Below are 18,259 nucleotides of genomic sequence, written 5' to 3'. Positions count from 1 at the left end.
AGAAAGGTGATAGATTTGACAGTATAAAAAATGGAAAATTGCTACATAGCAAAAGACACCTGACGAGGCATACAATAAAGAGGAAACCTCTGCAGGGTATATGGCAAAAAGTCCATTTCTCTAATCTGTAAATAATCCTGTCACATCAAGATTAAATCCATGACTGGGGCGCCTGGGTGGCTCAGTCAGTTAAGCGTCTGACTTTTGGCTCAGGTCATGGTCTCATGGTTCATGGGTTTGAACCCAGCACCAAGCTCTGGGCTGACAGCTCAGAGCTTGGAGCCTGCTTCAGATTCCGTGTCTCCCCCTCTCTCTGCCCCTCCCCGGCTCATGCTGCCTCTCTCTCTCTGTCAAAAATTAAAAATAAAAATAAAACATTTTTAAAAAAAGATTAAATCCATGACTGGTCAAAGAAGACAAAAAGACAAGTCATAGAAAAAGAAATACAAACAGCCAATAAACCCCCGATACAACTATCTCCATCTCACAACTAGCATTTAAATGATATCTTGGGGCACCTGATATGATACAGGGTGGCTCAGTCAGTTAAGTGTTCAGCTCTTGACCTCAGCTCAGTCTTGATCTCAGAGTCGTGACTTTGAGCCCCATGTTGGGCTCTGAGATGGGTGTGAAGCCTACTTAGTATTAATAATAATAATAAAGTGATGTCTCACTTGTCATTTGATATCTCACTTGTCAGATTGGCAGACTAAAAATATCCATTGTTGGATTGTTGCAAAGGCACAAAGAAATCAGCAGTGGAACACCCATTGGTGGAAGTGTAGAGTAATAGAACAATTAACCTTTTTGGAAAGTAGTTTGCCAATGTTTATCATAATTTTTTTTAATGTTGATTTCTTTTTGAGAGAGAATGAACACAAGCAGGGGAGGGGAAGAGAGTAGAGGAACAGAGGATCTGAAGCGGGCTCTGCGCTGACAGCAATGAGCCTGGCGTGGGTCTCAAACTCACAAACAGGTCATGAGATCATTACCTGAGCCAAAGTCGGATGCTTAACTAAGCTACCCAGGTGCCATATCATAATTTAAAATATGAATTCTAGCAATTCTATTTCCAGAAATATGTCCTAAAGAATTATATAAGTATAAGAATATTCTCAACAGCATTGCTTGTAATAGGATAAAACTAAAAACAAATGTCCAGAGGAGAATAGTTAAATAAAATTATGTTACATCCATACAGAGAAAAATGTTTTTAGTTAGTTTATTTGTTTGTTTATTTAGAGTGCACGAGTATGCACAGCAGGGGAGGGGCAGAGGGAAAGAGAGAATAATCCGAAGCAGGTTCCACACTGTCAGCATGGAACCCAACTTGGGGCTTGATCCTATGCCCATGAGATCATGACCTGAGCTGAAATCGAGTTGGATATTTAAGCAACTGGGCCTCCCAGGCACCCCCTGCACAGAAGAATATTGCTGGATTACCTATCATTGTGTAACAAAATTACCCCAAAACTGAATGGCTGAAAACAGGAAACATTTATTATCCCATTATTTCCATGTCAGATGTCTGGGAGTGGCAGATGGGTGTTTCTGGCTCGGGAGCCCTCAAGAGGTGGCAGCTATCTGAAGGCTGACCTGGAGCTGGCAGACCCTTCCCCTAAGGTGGCTCACTCACATGGCTGGCAAAGGGATGCTACTTCTTGGCCAGAGGCCACTTGCTGCCCAAGTGGCCTTCTCCACTGACTGTTTGAATATCCTCACGACATGGTGGCTGGGGTCCCCTAAATGACCAATCCAAGAGAGGCTAAGGCTGAAACTGGGATGTCTTCTGAGCCCCACAATGTCATTTCCACGGTATCCTATCAATCACACAGAACAGCTACGATTCGGTATGAGAGGAATCTAGGAGGGTATCAACACCAGGCAGCAAGGACTAAGTTGAAATTTAAAGACCAAATAGCATGTAAGTCAGGTCAAAGAGAGTGCAAGTAGACACTTGCAAAAACTTAGATATTCACGAATAGTTAAGTAGAGATGAGGCTGGAGAGGTAAATGGAGACTGATTCATGGCACTAATCCCAAGCTGTGTTATGGAGCTTGATTTTTATATAAAAACAGTAGGATCACCCTGGTTATTACAAGGAGGGTGGGATGAGTGGACAAGAACAGGAGGCAGGGATGGAGTCAGGCCATCAGTTAGGAGGTCATTAAAATGATCCTGACAGGGGTGCCTGGGTGGCTCAGTCGGTTAAGCATCCGACTTTGGCTCAGGTCATGATCTCACAGTTCGTGGGTTCATGCCCCGCGTCGGGCTCTGTGCTCACAGCTCAGAGCCTGGAGCCTGTTTTGGATTCTGTGTCTCCCTCTCTGTCTGCCCCTCCCCCACTGGTGCTCTGTCTCTCTCTGTCTCAAAAATAAATAAAACAAACAAAAAATTTTAAAAAATGATCCTGACAAGGAATGGTAACTTGGATTAGGGTGGTGGCAATAGAGGAGGAGAAAAATTGGGCAAGTTCTGAGATATTTCAGGAAGAGGCTGGTAAGACTCCATGTTTAGATGCATGGATTACATGACAGGAAGGGCCCACGTTTGGCTCCTGGGGTTTTGACTTGAGGAGTTAGGTGAACAGGGCACATGGGATGACGAGCACGTTGGGGATTAGAAAAGGGTTATTTTTTTAATGGGTTTGAGATGCTTGCACACATGGAAATGTTGAATAGACACCGTCCACGTGGGACCTGGAGGTCAGGAAATATGCCTGGACGTAAGAATGTATGTGCCATCAGGGTATCAGTGGAAAGCGGAGCCATGAGCCAGAGAGCCATTGCTTTTAGAAGGAAGAGTTTACAGGAGACTGAAAAGGAATGGCAGAAAGGTTAATAGGAAGGACACCGGGGAGTCCATTGTCACAGAAGATAGTGCAGTGGTCAAGAGTGGTCACACTGCTAAGCCAAGCAATTTAAAACAGAACACTGTGTACCAGATAGGAAAAAGAGAGCTCTCCCTGGGTCCCGAGGCAAGTACTTTTATAGGAAGGATGTCACTAGCAGTGAGGACTTCTGGCGTGGTGCTTCTCCAAGTGCGACGTACATACAAATAACCTGGGCATTATATTAAAATGCAGATGCTGGCTCAGTAGGTCTTGGGGAAGGCCTGAGAGCCTGTGTTCCTAAGAAAGTTCCAAGCGATACTGATACTTCTAGCCCACAGACATTTTGAATAGCAAGGTTTGCTGCGGCTTTCAAACTTTTCTGCCTGGACTCACACGGAGAACATTTTAAAACAGATTATTAGACCCCACCCGTACAGATGCGGATTCAGTGGGTCTGGGGCAGGATCTGATCATCTGCATTCCCAACAACCACCCTGGAGATGGTGACAGCGATGCCACAGGTCCCCAAGAAAGACCACAGTTTGAATTGCACCCTTCTAGAAGACCACAGCTTCACTACTGGTGGCCACAACAGAGAGAAATCCGTTTGGACTTCAAAACATAAGGCAAACAAGGATTCCTGTACACAACTGCGGTCAGTCCATGACCAGGGCTCATTGAGGGCAGGGCCTTTTTATCCATCACCCCCATGGTTACTGTATCAAAGCTAAGTACTCATTCTTTTATATATTTATATTTTTTTTTAATGTTTATTTTTCATGGCACACAGCCGTGCATAAGCAGGGGAGGGGTAGAGAGAGGGAGACAGAGGATCCAAAGCAGGCTCCAAACTGTCAACAGAGGGCCCAATGTTGGACTCCAACTCATAAACTTTGAGATCACGACGTGAGCTGAAGTCGGACGCTTAACCAACTAAGCCACTCAGGCGCCCCAGGCCTCATTCTGAAGACTTAACTCTCAGCAGTAGATACTTTTTAAAAAAGGAGTCTCAAAGTTTTATCTTGCTAGAAAAACCATTCCATTAATATTAAAACAAAGAGCTGTTACTGAGTACTGTTTCCTTCACTCAAGGGCTGTACACTGCACCACAGACATATTCTTCCCCAGAGTGACACAATTTTTGAAAAGACCCTGTATACAATTAAGAGGGGGGAAAATTCTATTTAAGGCAGAATCAAGTCACCTATGTATTTATTAAGCACCCAAAAGTATTTTATGCAAGGCATCTAAACGCGAAAAAGATGGATCGCAAACATAAGCTCTGCTCTCAAGTCGGCTACATCAACGACACCAACAATAAAGCTAAAACATGACAAATGCCATCTGAAGAAACAGCTGACATTTATTTTTCTTAAAGCGCCCAATACCTCAATCCATTCCACAAAACACGTGCTTGTTATTAATAGTAACAGACACACAGAGGAGAAAGTACCCAACATGGGTGACAGAGAAAGGCTTCCTGGATGAACTTCCTGTTGGAATTAGACGGGGGGGGGGGGAAGGACAGTCTTCACAGGTGGAGGACCCAGAGGACCATTCAACAAAAATCAACTGAACGTGTCGCTTAACCAGCTGCTGACAGAAGGCTTCATCTACACTTCTTTGCGGTGTCATTAAGAAAGCTAGCCAGGTAGGGGCCCCTGGGTGGCTCAGTCTATTACAGATCCTGGTTAAAGGTCCCACGTCGGCTCAGGGCAAGATCTCATCGTTTGTGAGTTCGAGCCCCGCATCAGGCTCTAAGCTGACACTGCGGGCCTGCTTGGGATTCTCTCTCTCTATCTCTCTGCCCCTCCCCTACTCATGCTATAAATAAATGAATGAATGAATGAATGAGAAAAGGAAGGGAGGGAGGGTGGGAGGAAGGAAGGAAGGAAGGAAGGAAGGAAGGAAGGAAGGAAGGAAAATAAAAGATACCCAGGTAAAAGCACAGTACCTGCCCTCAAACACAGGCTTCACTCTAGTCTTGGAGACCAAGAGAAGCATATCCTTGAAGGCAAGATTAAGAAAGTGGCGCGCCGCCTCCCACCCCAACGCTAGGGGCCGGGGAGTCTCCCGAGAGGCCAAGTGTCTCTGCTGGTGCTCTGTACCGCAGTGGAGGCGCCTTCCAAGCACACGGCAGCGGCCACTGGGGCCTGGGGGGCTGCCAAGACCCGGAAAAAGGGTGCGACAGGCCTGCGAAGCGGGAGGCGGGGAGAGCCCCGAGGGGTCACCTGCTTCGGCCCGCCAGGCCCTCCCTGAGCCGCCCCGCATCCACCAGCACGCGGGGAGCAGGAAGCTACGGGAGCAAGCAAAAGGTTTTCGCGGTCTCTTGCCACCACACCCAGGCGACCCTTCCTCCGGGCCAGGCCCCTCCTCCCCCGAGCGGCCACCTCTCGCTCTGGCCTGGGGCTGGCGGGAATCCGCGCGGCCGAGAAGTGCAGCCTGGGGCGGGCCGTCTGCAACGCGCGGGTCAGGGGTCTCTGTGCTCTGTGCTCGCAGCCGTGGGTGGGCGGGGCTGGCGCGGCGAGCGGAAGTGTACTTCTTCCTTCCGGCCGGCGCCGCACGAGACGGGGCGGGGCGCCCCTGGAAAGGGCGGAGACTTGCGCTGACGGACGGCTCCCGGGACCAATGGGCGCTCCCGCGGCGGCCCGGCCTCCCTGGCGCGCCCCTTCCTCGGGGCCGCGGACGCCCCCCAGTCCCCCATTTCTCGGGTGTCGCGCAAGGCTCCGCCGCTGCTTGGTGGCCGCTGCCTGATCCTCGCTGTCCTCGCGCTGCATCGCGGGCAGCGGTGCGGCCCCGCCCCCGCGGCCCTCGGCGCCCCCCGGCCGGCCGGCCTCGTTCCCCGCCCGGAGCCGCGCGCCAGGACGGCTGAGGCCGCAGGTCTGTGGCTGCGTGTCGGGCCGCGGGCGGCGCGAGCGGACGCGCGGCTGCGAGGCTTCGGCGGCTGGTCGGGCTGCGCCCTGCCTTGCGGTGCTCCACCAAATCAGCCGCGACCACCGGGAGCCCGCGGGTCGCCCCGCCGCGTCGCGCAGTCGGGGGGCGCGGCCCGGGCCCCGCGGTGTCTTGGGGCGCCGGGGTGGGGGACGCCGGTCCGCGCGGACTGCGGGGCGGGGGGGTGGCGGGGCGGGAGTGAGGAAGTTTGCCGAGGGCGGGCCGGCGCTCGCGGGCCACTTCTCGCTCCGGCCGCGCGGGCGGAGGGAGGGCCTGGTTGGTGCTGGCCTGTGCGGCCGCGCGGCTCTGCCGAGCTGGAGCAAGTGTCTGAAGTTGGGCGGCCGCAGCCGGCCCCTCGGGGTCCGCGGGGAACACTCGGCGCCGTGAGGCTGGGGTGCGGCGGGAAGCCGTGTCGTGCCCTGCGGTGCCGGGTCGCTCCGTGCGTGGTGGTCCTTCCGAGTAGAGGCCAAGCATCGCTCTCGTTTCCCTTTGCAAACGTTGAACATGGCATTCCCTTTCATTATAGGGAAACTTTTGTTTCCCGGTTGGTGCGATTAGCACAACGCCTGAGATACAGTTGGCACGGAAATATTTGTTGCCCTTCTGTCCTGACTTGTTAGAGTGTATCTGCTGTGGGATATTTACAACTCCTCCCGAGCCCTTAGGAAGGACCTGATTCTAGGAGAAGACAACTGGGGGATTAGCCCATCTAATGCAGTACGGCTTTGCCTAACGCTCCTTTCTCCTGCCTCGCTGCTCCAGATTCATTTTCACTGCTTGTACTTTACTGTTTTGCGTCTCACATTTTTTTTTCGGTATGAATGAATACATTGTATAATGTTGGTTGGATTGTTCCTTCTATAGAGCAAGTTGTTTAGTTATTAATAAACTGTCCAAACAATCGTGTCCGGTAACTGGTCATATTTAATAGTAATTAGTAGAACGCTGTTCATTATTCAGAGGAGTGAAGCAAGATGTTCCGGAGGACCGGAGCCAGCTTACTCACTGCCACCACTCCCTCGCCTCCCACTCGCTGCTTCCAAACCAGGCTCCTGCACCTTGCCTGTACTCCCACTGTCGCTCCCTGGGATAGCAGCTGCCCTGATTGGCACACCCCCGCTGCCATCACCACTCAGGCACATTCGTAAAGCTTCCAGTGTGAATTGTTTTAAAGAACGTTGGTATTAAAATTCAGATGCCTAAGACAAAACAGGATTTCACTTCTTGGGAATCAGGCTATCAACAGATTTACTACTGAATACCTCTCACGTGGTATGGAACTGTGGAACATAATATAAAACTGCATAATTATGTGACCAATTGCATGGTAACTGCAGTGGCTTAGGAAGGAGAAAGATTAGCAGCAGCTGGCACTACCAAGAGAGGAAGGTTTCGTGGAGGAAGGGCAGGGCTTGTCTGGGATGCTTACCTGCATTCTTAACTCTTACTAATAGGTATTAAGTAAATATTTGTGTTGTGCCTGGACAGTAGCTTTGAAGGCTGGTTAAGATTTGACGGGCAAGGGGGAGGGCGTGCGAAGCCAGGGACAAGGCTTCAAGTCACAGAGGAGCAGGGGGTGTATTGGGGAAAGGGTCCTGGCATATGGATGGTCAGTTTACTTTGATGTTGTTTGTAGGAGTGGTTGGAAGAACGATGCACGTAAGTCTTTGACACCATGATATCCATCAGACAAAGAAAAGGAATAAAAACCACAGAAGTTCCTGATGATTATGCAGCACAAGAAGCAAATGTGAAGTTGGAAAGTAAATTGCCATCTGGTAGGTGACTTAAATTAAAGCAGCATTTTGGATTGCTTTTATTTCTGCATATTAAAAGATCACTCTCAGATAGGATAAAAATTGGGTGAGCCCTAATATTTGAGGAAATTTGTTCTAATACCCTGACGTTTCAGTTTGACAGATGATTTGATTGCAGTTTGAAACTCATTTTACCATTGTGACCAGATAAAAGGTCAAAGAGCTGTGATTAGAACCCCTTGTTTCTCAGCTATCTGTGCAGTGGGTTCTGGTTTTGCCACTTTGACTTTCTAAAGTAATGCTTACCCCATGGTTCAGATTTTAGTCCGTTTCTAATTTTTCTTGTTTGTGTATGCTGTTCACTCTAGACAGTCTTAGCTTGGGTGACTTTCTCATTTCATTAAGGTACTGAGAGATGAATCAAACATTTTTTTCATTCTTTATTTGAATTCCTAAAATTTTCTCCTTTGGTTTGTGGGATGGTGGTGTTCAGAATTTGGTAAGTTGTTTACATAATGCTGACAATTCTTGCTAAGTGTACATCAGGTGACCTTTAGTATGAATTTCCCAACTCCAGAGTTGCTTTTGTAACTAAGCATGGTCAAGGATTTTTAAAACTAAGCATGAAAAATTCCTTGTCTATCAACCATTTTGGATATCTGACAGAATTTGCATTAATTGCAGCCATGTTAATTCTTATCAGCGAGAGCTAGTAATCTGGGGGGAGCAGTTTTATAAAATAAAATTAATCTGTGCTGAGAAGTCATTCTGTCCAACCCAACTACTAGTAGTTGTGGACAAGATAGAATACGTCCTGAAGACTTACACAGTATAACTTCAAGTTTGCTTTATTTATTTTTATAAGTTTATTTATTTATTTTTTTTTTTAATTTTTTTTTTTTTATGTTTTTATTTATTTCTAGTAGAGAGAGAGAGACAGCGTGAGCAGGGGAGGGTCAGCGAGAGAGGGAGTCACAGACTGAAACAGGCTCCAGGCTCTGAGCTGGCAGTCAGCACAGAGCCCGACGCGGGGCTCGAACCCACGAACCGCGAGATCATGACCTAAGCGAAAGTCGGACGCTTAACCGACTAAGCCACCCAGGCGCCCCAGTTTATTTATTTATTTTGAAAGAGAGAGAGAGAGAGAGAGAGAGAGAGAGAGAATCTCAAGCAGGCTCTGCACCAGCATAGAGCCCAACATGGGGCTCGATCCCACGAACCATGAGCTCATGGACCTGAACTGAAATCAGGAGTCAGACACTGAACCGACTGAGCCAGCCAGATGCCTCCAAATTTGCCTTTTTTAAAATTAAAACTTAACTTTGAGGATTCTTCATTTTACTGAGGCAGTATTTATTCATGTCAGAAAAAAACCTAAAGAAAAGCAAAAAAAAAAAAAAGGGAGGGGAGGGGGGAGATACTCCCACAAACAAACCCATCCCAGGACTGTTACCCGTGAAACTTGATCTTGCTGTTGAAATCATGGTCTTGCCTGGACATACCTGCCAGCAACAACTTGGGATCCTAGCTATTTTGCAACTTGCTACATTTCTTTTATTATGTTATTATCATATCACAAGTCAGTCAATGTATTTTAAAAATGTTACTGATGTGGTCACTGTGTGGCTATAGCATAACTGATTTAATTCCTGGTTGAATAGGTGGTTTTACACCTTTCACCTTTACAGACAGAACTAGGATAAATGTCCCTGTGGCCAAATGTTTGTTTAAAACTTTAATTTGGGGTATATGCCGAGATTTGGAATTACTGGTCAAATGGTATGCTCTCTGGTAGCTTTTCCTACTTCCTGCCGTGTTGCGTTCCAGAGAGCTGCCACGTTATTCTTCTACCGCGGTGTTTGAAAAATACTCATATTTTAAAAAAAGAAGAAAAAAGTGAAATACTCATACTTTGTACCCTTATTAAAACAGCGTTAGCATTTTTAAGCTATCAAATTGATCAGTATGTAAAAAACTACAGCTCGTTTCAATTTGCATTTCTTTAATACTAATGAGTGTGAATATTTTTGTCTGTTGGCCCTTTCTTTGGTTTGCATTACCTGTTTGTCTCTGTAATCTGTTTCTAGCTGATATATTTATGTTCTTTAATCCTGAAAGTATTCATCCTGTATTAAGGATACTTAAACTTTCTTATATGTGCCTTAAATATTTTTTTCCTAGTTTATGTGTCCTTTAACATGAATTATGATGGATTTTCCCCCCAATGGGTTTTTGAATTTTAAGTAGTAAAGCTTTCTGGTAGCTTTTAATGAGTGCATCACAAATTACATGTAGATGATCTAAAAGACTTTCTATACCAGATATGCAACCCACTTACTCCTCCACTTAACAAACTTCATAGTTAAACTACAGTTATTAAACTATGTCAAACACAGACCCTAGCTATTAAGATAAATAAGGTAATGAATAAGCGCACAACTTCTGGCAAAACGGATATGTGAGCAGTTAGATCCTGTCAGGTAAAAACTGTAATGAAGTATGAAAACAGCTCTCCAGAGTCACAGAAAAGAGGTCCTAACTGCTGAGAATAGGGCAAGCTTCACCAATGACAGGCAGTTGGAACTTAGCGGACTTGACAGTCTGAAGTAGAACTAATGAAGTCTGCATTCTTGGGGCACCTGGGTGGCTTAGTCGGTTAAGCGTCCGACTTTCACTTAGGTCATGATCTCGCGGTTCGTGGGTTCGAGCCCCGCGTCGGGCTCTGTGCTGACTGCCAGCTCAGAGCCTGGAGCCTGTTTCAGTCTGTGACTCCCTCTCTCTCTGACCCTCCCCTGCTTACGCTGTCTCTCTTTCTCTCTCTCTCTCTCCTAGAAATAAATAAAAATATTTAAAAAAAAAATACTAAAGTCTGCGCTCTTTACTGACTTAGTTGTTTTTTTCCAGAAGGTTGTACCAGTAGAAGATTATGGAAGCTCCTGTCGTTTATGGTTGGTGGAACGGTTGCCCTTTGCATCGGGCTTCTTACATCTGTGTACCTGGCCACTTTACATGAAAACGACTTATGGTTTTCTAATATTAAGGTACGGCGTCCTGTGACTGTTGCACGATTTACTCATCGGTATGTCCGGTAGCTAACTGTGTGCATGAATGACCAAGATAACGCAGCTTTGCTGTAAAGAATCTAACCTCTGAAAAGGTTTGCCTATAGCATCGAAAGACTTTGTGATTCAAAATAACATCAGAATTTGTGTAATCAGTGAGTTTTCTCATTTCATGAACTTCCTCTAGTTAAAGGACAGTAACTCTAAACCAGTAGTTTCCAAACGGTACGTTGCGAAATTGTTGCAGTAAAATGATGAGTAACATGTTTCGTAGTTAAAATAAGATACGAGAGGAAATTATCCCATACACTAGGGTTGAGAATTATTTGTGTAGCTGTTAATTATATGTATGTATGCACAAACTGGGTCACAGTATAAATTTTTTTTTTTCTGTTGGGCACAGTAAAAAAGAAATCAAGAGCCAGTGCTCTAAACCATGGAGCCTTCATCTGGCTCCATAGACAACCTCAGTGTGTTCCTGCCTTTCTGATTATATGTGCCATGGTTAGAGGGCAGGGGGAGGAGACATAATTTTCATCACGTTCTCAGGAGGGTCTTTGACTTCTTAAACACCAGTTTCCTTGTTCTCTCTTTTTCTCTTCTTAAACATTTCTAGATGTCTTCTAAGTTGCCATTGTTTTCAAAATAAGCAGATCATTTAAACAAGGAAACTTCTACATCACCAGTGTTCTTCTTCCAAATATACTTTGTTTTTTATCCAAAATGTCATCATCTTTGACCCTGTTCAGGTCTGTGACTTCTAATGACTCGTTGCTTATAAAGGTAAAATTCACTTTCAGAGGTCAAATATTTATCATCCAGGTGAATATTCAAAAGAATCCATGCAGAATCTAAAACACTTCTGGGGGCACCTGGGAGACTCAGTCAGTTAAGCATCCAACTCTTGATTTCAGCTCAGGTCATGATCTCATGGTTCATGAGATCGAGCTCTGTCTCAGGCTTTGCACTGACAGCACAAAGCCTACTTAGGGTTCTCTCTCTCTACCCCTCCCCCATTCATATACATTTCTCTCAAAATAAATAAACAAACATTAAAAAAATAATAATTAAAAAATGGTTCTCAAAGAGAGTTTTCCAAAATATTTTGAACTTTGGTTCTATTATTGGAATGAGTCTCCAAATGAGACTACTTTGAATGACAAATTTAATTTATATGGGTAACTTATAGTATGTTTATTTTAAGAACCTGGCCCCTTACTCTATAGGTGTAGCATGTATCTGTGTATATATTTTCATACAAAATATCATGATACAAAGAATAATTCTTATCTTTCGGGGACAATGGGTAGTTTTTCTTGTCAAGAAAAATCTCAATCACCTATATCTCTTTATTTATTTATTCATTCATACATTCATTTTAATGTTTATTTATTTTAAGAGAGAGAGCATGCGCTAGCCAGGGAGAGGCAGAGGGAGAGACAGAATCGCAAGCATGCTCAGTGCTCAGCGCAAAGCCTGAGCCAAAATCAAGAGTCAGACTCTTAACTGACTGAGCTACCCAGGCACCCTTCACGTATATCTCTTTAAAATGGAGTGCTTATAAACAGATTCCCTATAACTAAACAATCTAATACTTATTTGTCAACACCAACATTTTGAATAAAGACTGAAATATCCCTGTGAGGGCATGTAGCTAAAATTAAATGTTAGTATCTCTGTAGTAAGGAGAAGATGCTAAAAGAGATCATGTAACTTCATTTTAAATTTTAATTTTAGTTCTTTAAAGTGTTTAAGTGGCCTTGCTAGTAGCCTTAAATAAATACACCCCATCATCAAGAAACCTGAGCACCCTTGATTTTTCTTTTGAATCTCACGAGGTTAAAGAAGTCATTATGCTTTTACCTAGTATTTATTGGGCACCTCTTCTGTGGGTGGCATTGATTTAAACACCGTTGGGAACTTGGAAAGAATAACAGAGACTAGTGAATTTTCCAGTATAATAAATTGATCCAGTAAACGTATATTAAGCTCCTATAGTATACCAGCAGGGACTGTGCTCAGCTGTAGCAATACCTCCAACTAAGGCCCCTGCCTTCAGGGAGTTTACACCCTTGAGGGTACAGGCAAGTTGGCAGACAGTTACAGCCCATCCAAAATCAGCACCTTGCTGGGGAGAGCTCGAGCATTGCTGGAGCACAGAGGACGGGGAGCCTAACCCAATTTTGGAAGCTCAGGGAAGGTTTTCTGGAGGAAGTGGTGGTTAAGGAGGCCTGAAGGATGAGAAGGGTTAACCAGACAAATTGGGGAGGAGACGTGAACATCACAGGGAAGGGACACATGCAGGAACTCCAAGAGGCGAGAGTGTCGAGAGCAATGAAGGTGTTGGCGGTAGTCAGCCTGGCTGGAGAACAGATGGGGACAGGGAATGTACGGGGACGGTAAACCAAGGCCAGGTCATGAAGGAACAGCAGTGTCCTGGTGTTGGCACATTAGAAAGATGGCTCAGCTGCAGCGTGGGGAGTGGACCTGAGGAGGACAGCACTGTGGGAGGAGCCAGCCACCAAGAAGATCCAGTTCAGTGGGTTCAGTCGTACGTGAATATCAGTAAATGCATGTCGTCTGTGCATCAGACACAGATCTAGGCCCTGAGAAAACAGCTTTTGAATATGATCCGGAACTAAGTTCTGAGGAGGACGGAAAAACAGGAACAAGAAATAATAAGTCCTGTGGTGGAAACCAAGCAGGGAGGTGACATAGTTATTGGGAGGTTACTTGAGATTGGCAAGGAAAGCAGACCATTTTGAAGACCAGACATACATCAACATTTAAATCCTAAGAACAGCTAAGCTAAGATCTGTGAAAACCTCCTAAGCAGAAGGAACTACAACCGAAAAAGCCATAAGGTAGGACAAAACTCATCCAGGCGAGTATTGGAGAGAAGGCACGTGTGGCCAGGGGCACAAGGAGAACAGGGTCAGAGAGGAAAAGACCAAAGAGAGAAGTGGATGGACTCAGAGCTTATTAGAAGGTGGGTTTAGAAGGCTATATCGATTCATCATTTGTGTGGATGGTGATGGAGAGGGAAGAATTGTCAGGGATGATCTGGTTTTTCCCATTAGTAGCTGAATAATTGGACGGACGTGCCATTCGCTGTGATGATGAACCCTGTGGGAGGAACAGGTCTGGACCGTGGAGTAACTTCTGACACCAGCCACCCAGAGTTAAGCCAGACTTGACAGGCTAAGGGCACAGCCTGAGACAAAACCGCCCTCACCTCAGATATCAGTCACAAGCTTGGGGATCCTCAGGCTACCTGGCTTCTGACCACAAGCAGGCTATAAATTTTGGGATACCCACTATCCCCTCAGGTTCCGTAGTTCACTGGAATGACTCACAGAACTCAGGAAAGCATTACATGTATGATGACAGCTTTAATATAACAACGAGATACAAATCAGAGCCTAAGGCAGAGACTCATTGGAAGTATGGGGGGGGCGTCCCAAACGCAGACTTTCTATCGTCCTTTCCTTGTGGAGTTAGGGTATGTTGTTCTCCTGTCACATCAGTGTATGACCGTGTGTTGCCTGTTGTCAACCAAGAAAGCTCACCTGGGCTCCAGTGTCCAGAGTTTTTACTGGAGTTTTATTATGTAGGTGTGGTTGATCAAATCCTTGGCCATAGTGTTGAATTCAATCTCCAGCTCCCTCTCCTCCCCAGAGGTTGGGCCAGTGTCAGCTGGCTCCAGGCCCCGACCCGCTAATCACACATCCCTGGTCTTTCTGGCTTGACCAGTCCCCGTCCTGAGTCCCCTCCGTAGAACACACTGTGAGAGGTGGTCCTGAGGAACAACAAAGCGCTGTTACCACTTGGGAAATTCGAGGACTTGCTGGCTGCCTCCCAGGAACCGAGGACAAAGGCCAGCCAAATTCTTTACAGGGGACGGTGAGACAGCAAATGATAATCCATGTTTGGAGACGTTATGAATCACTTTCGAAACAGTCCAAGGAAAGTGATGGAGCAAAGGAGCTGGATTCCCAGGTCTGGAGGCAGGAGTTCCGTCTGTGATAGAAATGGACATCTTCATATTACCAGCGTGTAGATGTGTGGGCAAGATTGTTTGAGGAGTGTGCAGAGTGAGAAAGAGACCCTGGGCTAGTTTCTGTCTCTGCCTCAGCTGCCATCTGGAAGAAGCTATAAAACAGGAACATGCTCAAATCTAACAAGTTTCTTTCCACCAACACTTCCATCCCCTGAAATGTACAGTTGAGCTCAGTCTTGATGCATCCTCTTCTCTTTATTCAAGCAGTAGCTTATAGCATAGACTTTTTTCCCCTCTGTATCACAAGAGGAATCCTCAGATGTTTCAACTATTTCTCAAACCTGATGATACCTCTGTGTGGGCATTTGGTTTATTTTTCATCTTAGAGTACGTAGACCCAGTGCTGTCCCGTGGAACTCTGTGCAGTGAAGGAAATGCTCTGTTTCTGCACTGGTCAGTACAGTAGCTGCTAAACACTTGATATGTGGCTTTGCAACTGAGGAACTAAGTTCTACATTTTACTTAATTTTAAAATCTGTGAACATTTTCTGTGAACAGACCATGCAGATGACAGCCATTAATGATCAAAGACATTACTTAGGCAAAGGAAAAGCTCATTTTCAGAGTTTATATATGCCTTCATAAATTTACTCCTGTAATTTACACCATTTTCATATTGTGAGATTATGGGAATATTTGAGAAGTATAAATCTGTTTTCCTTTTGTACTTGTGGGTTATAATTTAAAATAGCTAGGCTATTTTTTTTTTAAGTTTATTTACTTATATTGAGAAAGCAAGAATCCCAAGCAGGCTCAGAAGTGTCAGCGCAGAGTCTGACGGGTGGCTCGAACCCACAAAACAACTGCAAGATCATAACCTGAGCTGAAATCAAAAGTTGAATGCTTAACCGACTGAGCCACCCAGGTGCCCTGGCTAGGCTATTTTTTATGAAGATACTTTGATCTCTGAATACTTTGAATCGTAATTATTCAGAGAGTAAAAACATTGCTTATAAAATAGGGGCACATGGGTGGCTCAGTCAGGTAAGCAACTGGCTCTTGATTTAGGCTCAGGTCATGATCTCAGTTGTGAGATCGAGCCCTATGTCAGGCTCTGCACTAAGCGAGCATGGAGCCATTCTCCCCCCCCCCCCAAATAAGTAAACATTAAAAAATATATTGAAATAGACAAATCATAGAGTTTATGTGTTCAGAATAATATTTTTTTTAAGTTTATTTGTTTATTTTGAGAGAGAGGGAGAAAGTACAATGGGAGACGGTCAGAGAGAGAGGGAGAGAATGAGAATCCCAAGCAGGCTTTTCACGGTCCGTGTGGAGCCTGATGCGGGGCTTGAACCCACAAATCATGAAATCATGACCTGAGCCAAAGTCGGATGCTTAACCGACTCAGCCACCCAGGTGCCCCCAGAATGATATTTTAAATATTAGTTGCTGATCATAACAATGTTAATAATTGAACGTGGGAATTCTGGACCAGAGCGACTTGAAAATTGATGGAGGAGATGTTGGATTTAAGTGGTCAGAAAAAATATATATACTATCCTTTCTTGGCATATTTTTAAATTGTTTTTCGTTTTTATTTAAATTCCAGTTAACCTACAGTGTAATATTAGTTTCAGGTGTACAACATAGTGATTCAACACTTCCATACCAACACCTGGTGCTCATCACAACAAATGTGCTCCTTAATCCCCTTCACCTATTTCATCCATCCCCTGCCCTCCCCAGCCCTCCCCTCTGGTAACCGTCAGCGTCTTCTCTGTACTTGAGTCTGTTTCTTGGTTTGCCTCTCTTTTTTACCCCTATGATCATTTGTTTTGTTTTTAAATTCCACATATGACTGGAATTATAGGGTATTTGTCTTTCTGTGACTGCCTTATTTCACTTAGCATAATACCCTCTAGCTCCATTCATGTCATTGGAAATGGTAAGTTTTCGTTCTTTTTTATGGTTGAGTGATACTCCATCGTATGTATGTACCACATCTTCTTTATTCACTCTAGTTGATGGACATTTGGGCTCTTTCCATAATTTGGCTATTGTCAATAGTGCTGCTATAAACAATGGAGTGCATGTATCCCTTTGAATTAGGATTTATGTATTATTTGGGTAAATCCCTAAGAGTGCAATTGCTGGATCGTAGGGTAGTTCTGTTCTTAACTTTCTGAGGAATGTCCATACTGTTTTCCAGAACAGCTGCACCAGTTTACATTCCCACCAACAGTGCACAGGGTTCTCTTTCTCCTCGCCAGAGCATGTTGTTTCTTGTGTTCTTGACTTTAGCCGTTCTGACAAGTGTGAGGTGACAACTTGTTGTAGTTTTGATTTTTTTTAGCATATTTTTTAAATTAAAAAGTTCTTCTCCTACTGTGTTAACAAATGTGTTCTATTTCCCTTCCTGGGAAATTGAAAGTATAAGGTTTTCAAAAATGTCTTTTATTGAATGTCTACTATGTCCTTAGCACTGTTTTAGGTGCATTTTTAACATATTTAATCCCGCTGTCTCCAAGGCCCAAACACTGTAACTCTAAATTGTCCTTTATTTTTTAAAATATTTTTGGTAATGTTTATTTATTTTGGAGAGAGAGTGTGAGTGGGGAAGGGGGAGAGAGAGAAAGAGACATAGAATCCAAAGCAGGCTCCAGACTCAGCTGTCAGCACAGAGCCCAACACAGGGCTCAAACTCATGGACCATGAGATCGTGACCGGAGCCGAAGTTGGACGCTTGACCGATTGAGCCACCCAGGCACCCCTCTAAATTGTCCTTTAAATGCAGCCTGCTTTTTTGCTGCCCTTTATTATAAACAAAACAAACCAAAAGGGTTCAAAGGCCATGCCTTATGTGCTATGCTACCTGTATGGTGCCCAGCACATCAGTGCTGAGTAATAGTGGTCTGTTTGGAGTAGAGTTACCCTCTGTAGGCGAGGGAAGCAGTATAGGCGGGGGGGGCAGGGACAAGGGCTGCTGTAAAAGGTCTGGGCTGACACTGGATGGGGGGACGCAGCTTCCGAAGCCGCCTTCAGGCAGAGGATATAGTGGTACCGACAGATGCAGAGCCTGTCGGCGCATTTGTCATGATTTATGTTTAGCAGATGCCAAAAATACACATACCATTGATTCTTGTTACTTTCTAAACATGTGTTGTGTCACTTACTTCTCAAACTATATTGTGACAACAACAAAAAACTTTTAAGTAAAAAACATTACTCAGTTCTCATGACCCTTAACAAAAGCCAGTTTTCAGTTTTCCCTTCCATTCTGCATCCTGCATGTTTATATATTTTACTTATTTATGACTCCAGTGTAGTTTTCAAAATCAAAATCAGACTCCTCTGATGTTACATCGTATGCTTTTTCTATATGTAGTTACATAGTTATACAAACTTTCACAATTATGGAACCGATTATTTTTATATAACTCAACATTTAAAAGAAAATTTATTCTCTTAGTTAGTTCACTGTTTCTTAGCTCCCCAACTGTGGGGTAGTTAGATTGTTCTTAACTGTGTGGGTAAACCACTAAAATTGCTTCTTACTCAACTTCTTGTTTTAAAGTGGGAGTGTAAAGATGTCAGTTCCTTCCTTTCTGTAGAATTACCCCAAAGCAATTAAGGAAAATGAAATAGGGATGGTTATTTTCCAGCTTTGATGGA

At 44.7% G+C, this 18,259-nt stretch overlaps 1 protein-coding gene across 4 annotated transcripts in view; it reads left to right on the top strand.

Annotated features, from left to right (window-relative positions):
• The first annotated feature begins 5,476 nt into the window (after positions 1-5,476).
• DPY19L3 (dpy-19 like C-mannosyltransferase 3) overlaps positions 5,477-18,259 on the top strand; it is a 78,637-nt gene continuing 65,854 nt past the window's right edge. Inside the window, exons 1-3 of one of the 4 annotated variants that reach the window (XM_039231916.1) lie at positions 5,477-5,714; positions 7,402-7,543; positions 10,427-10,563. In XM_039231916.1, coding sequence (XP_039087847.1) covers positions 7,441-7,543; positions 10,427-10,563 — 240 coding nt within the window. In that variant the 5' untranslated portion in view covers positions 5,477-5,714; positions 7,402-7,440. Of the gene's footprint in view, positions 5,715-7,401; positions 7,544-10,426; positions 10,564-18,259 lie in introns of those variants that run through there. The other 3 variants (XM_039231915.1, XM_039231914.1, XM_039231917.1) reach the window with 3 other exon arrangements.

The sequence above is a fragment of the Hyaena hyaena genome, unplaced genomic scaffold (assembly GCF_003009895.1).
Source record: "Hyaena hyaena isolate Hyena2069 unplaced genomic scaffold, ASM300989v1 scaffold_61, whole genome shotgun sequence".
Taxonomy (NCBI): domain Eukaryota; kingdom Metazoa; phylum Chordata; class Mammalia; order Carnivora; family Hyaenidae; genus Hyaena; species Hyaena hyaena.
The sequence above is the reverse complement of the archived record's forward strand: the minus strand, read 5'-3'. Positions and strand labels throughout refer to the sequence as shown.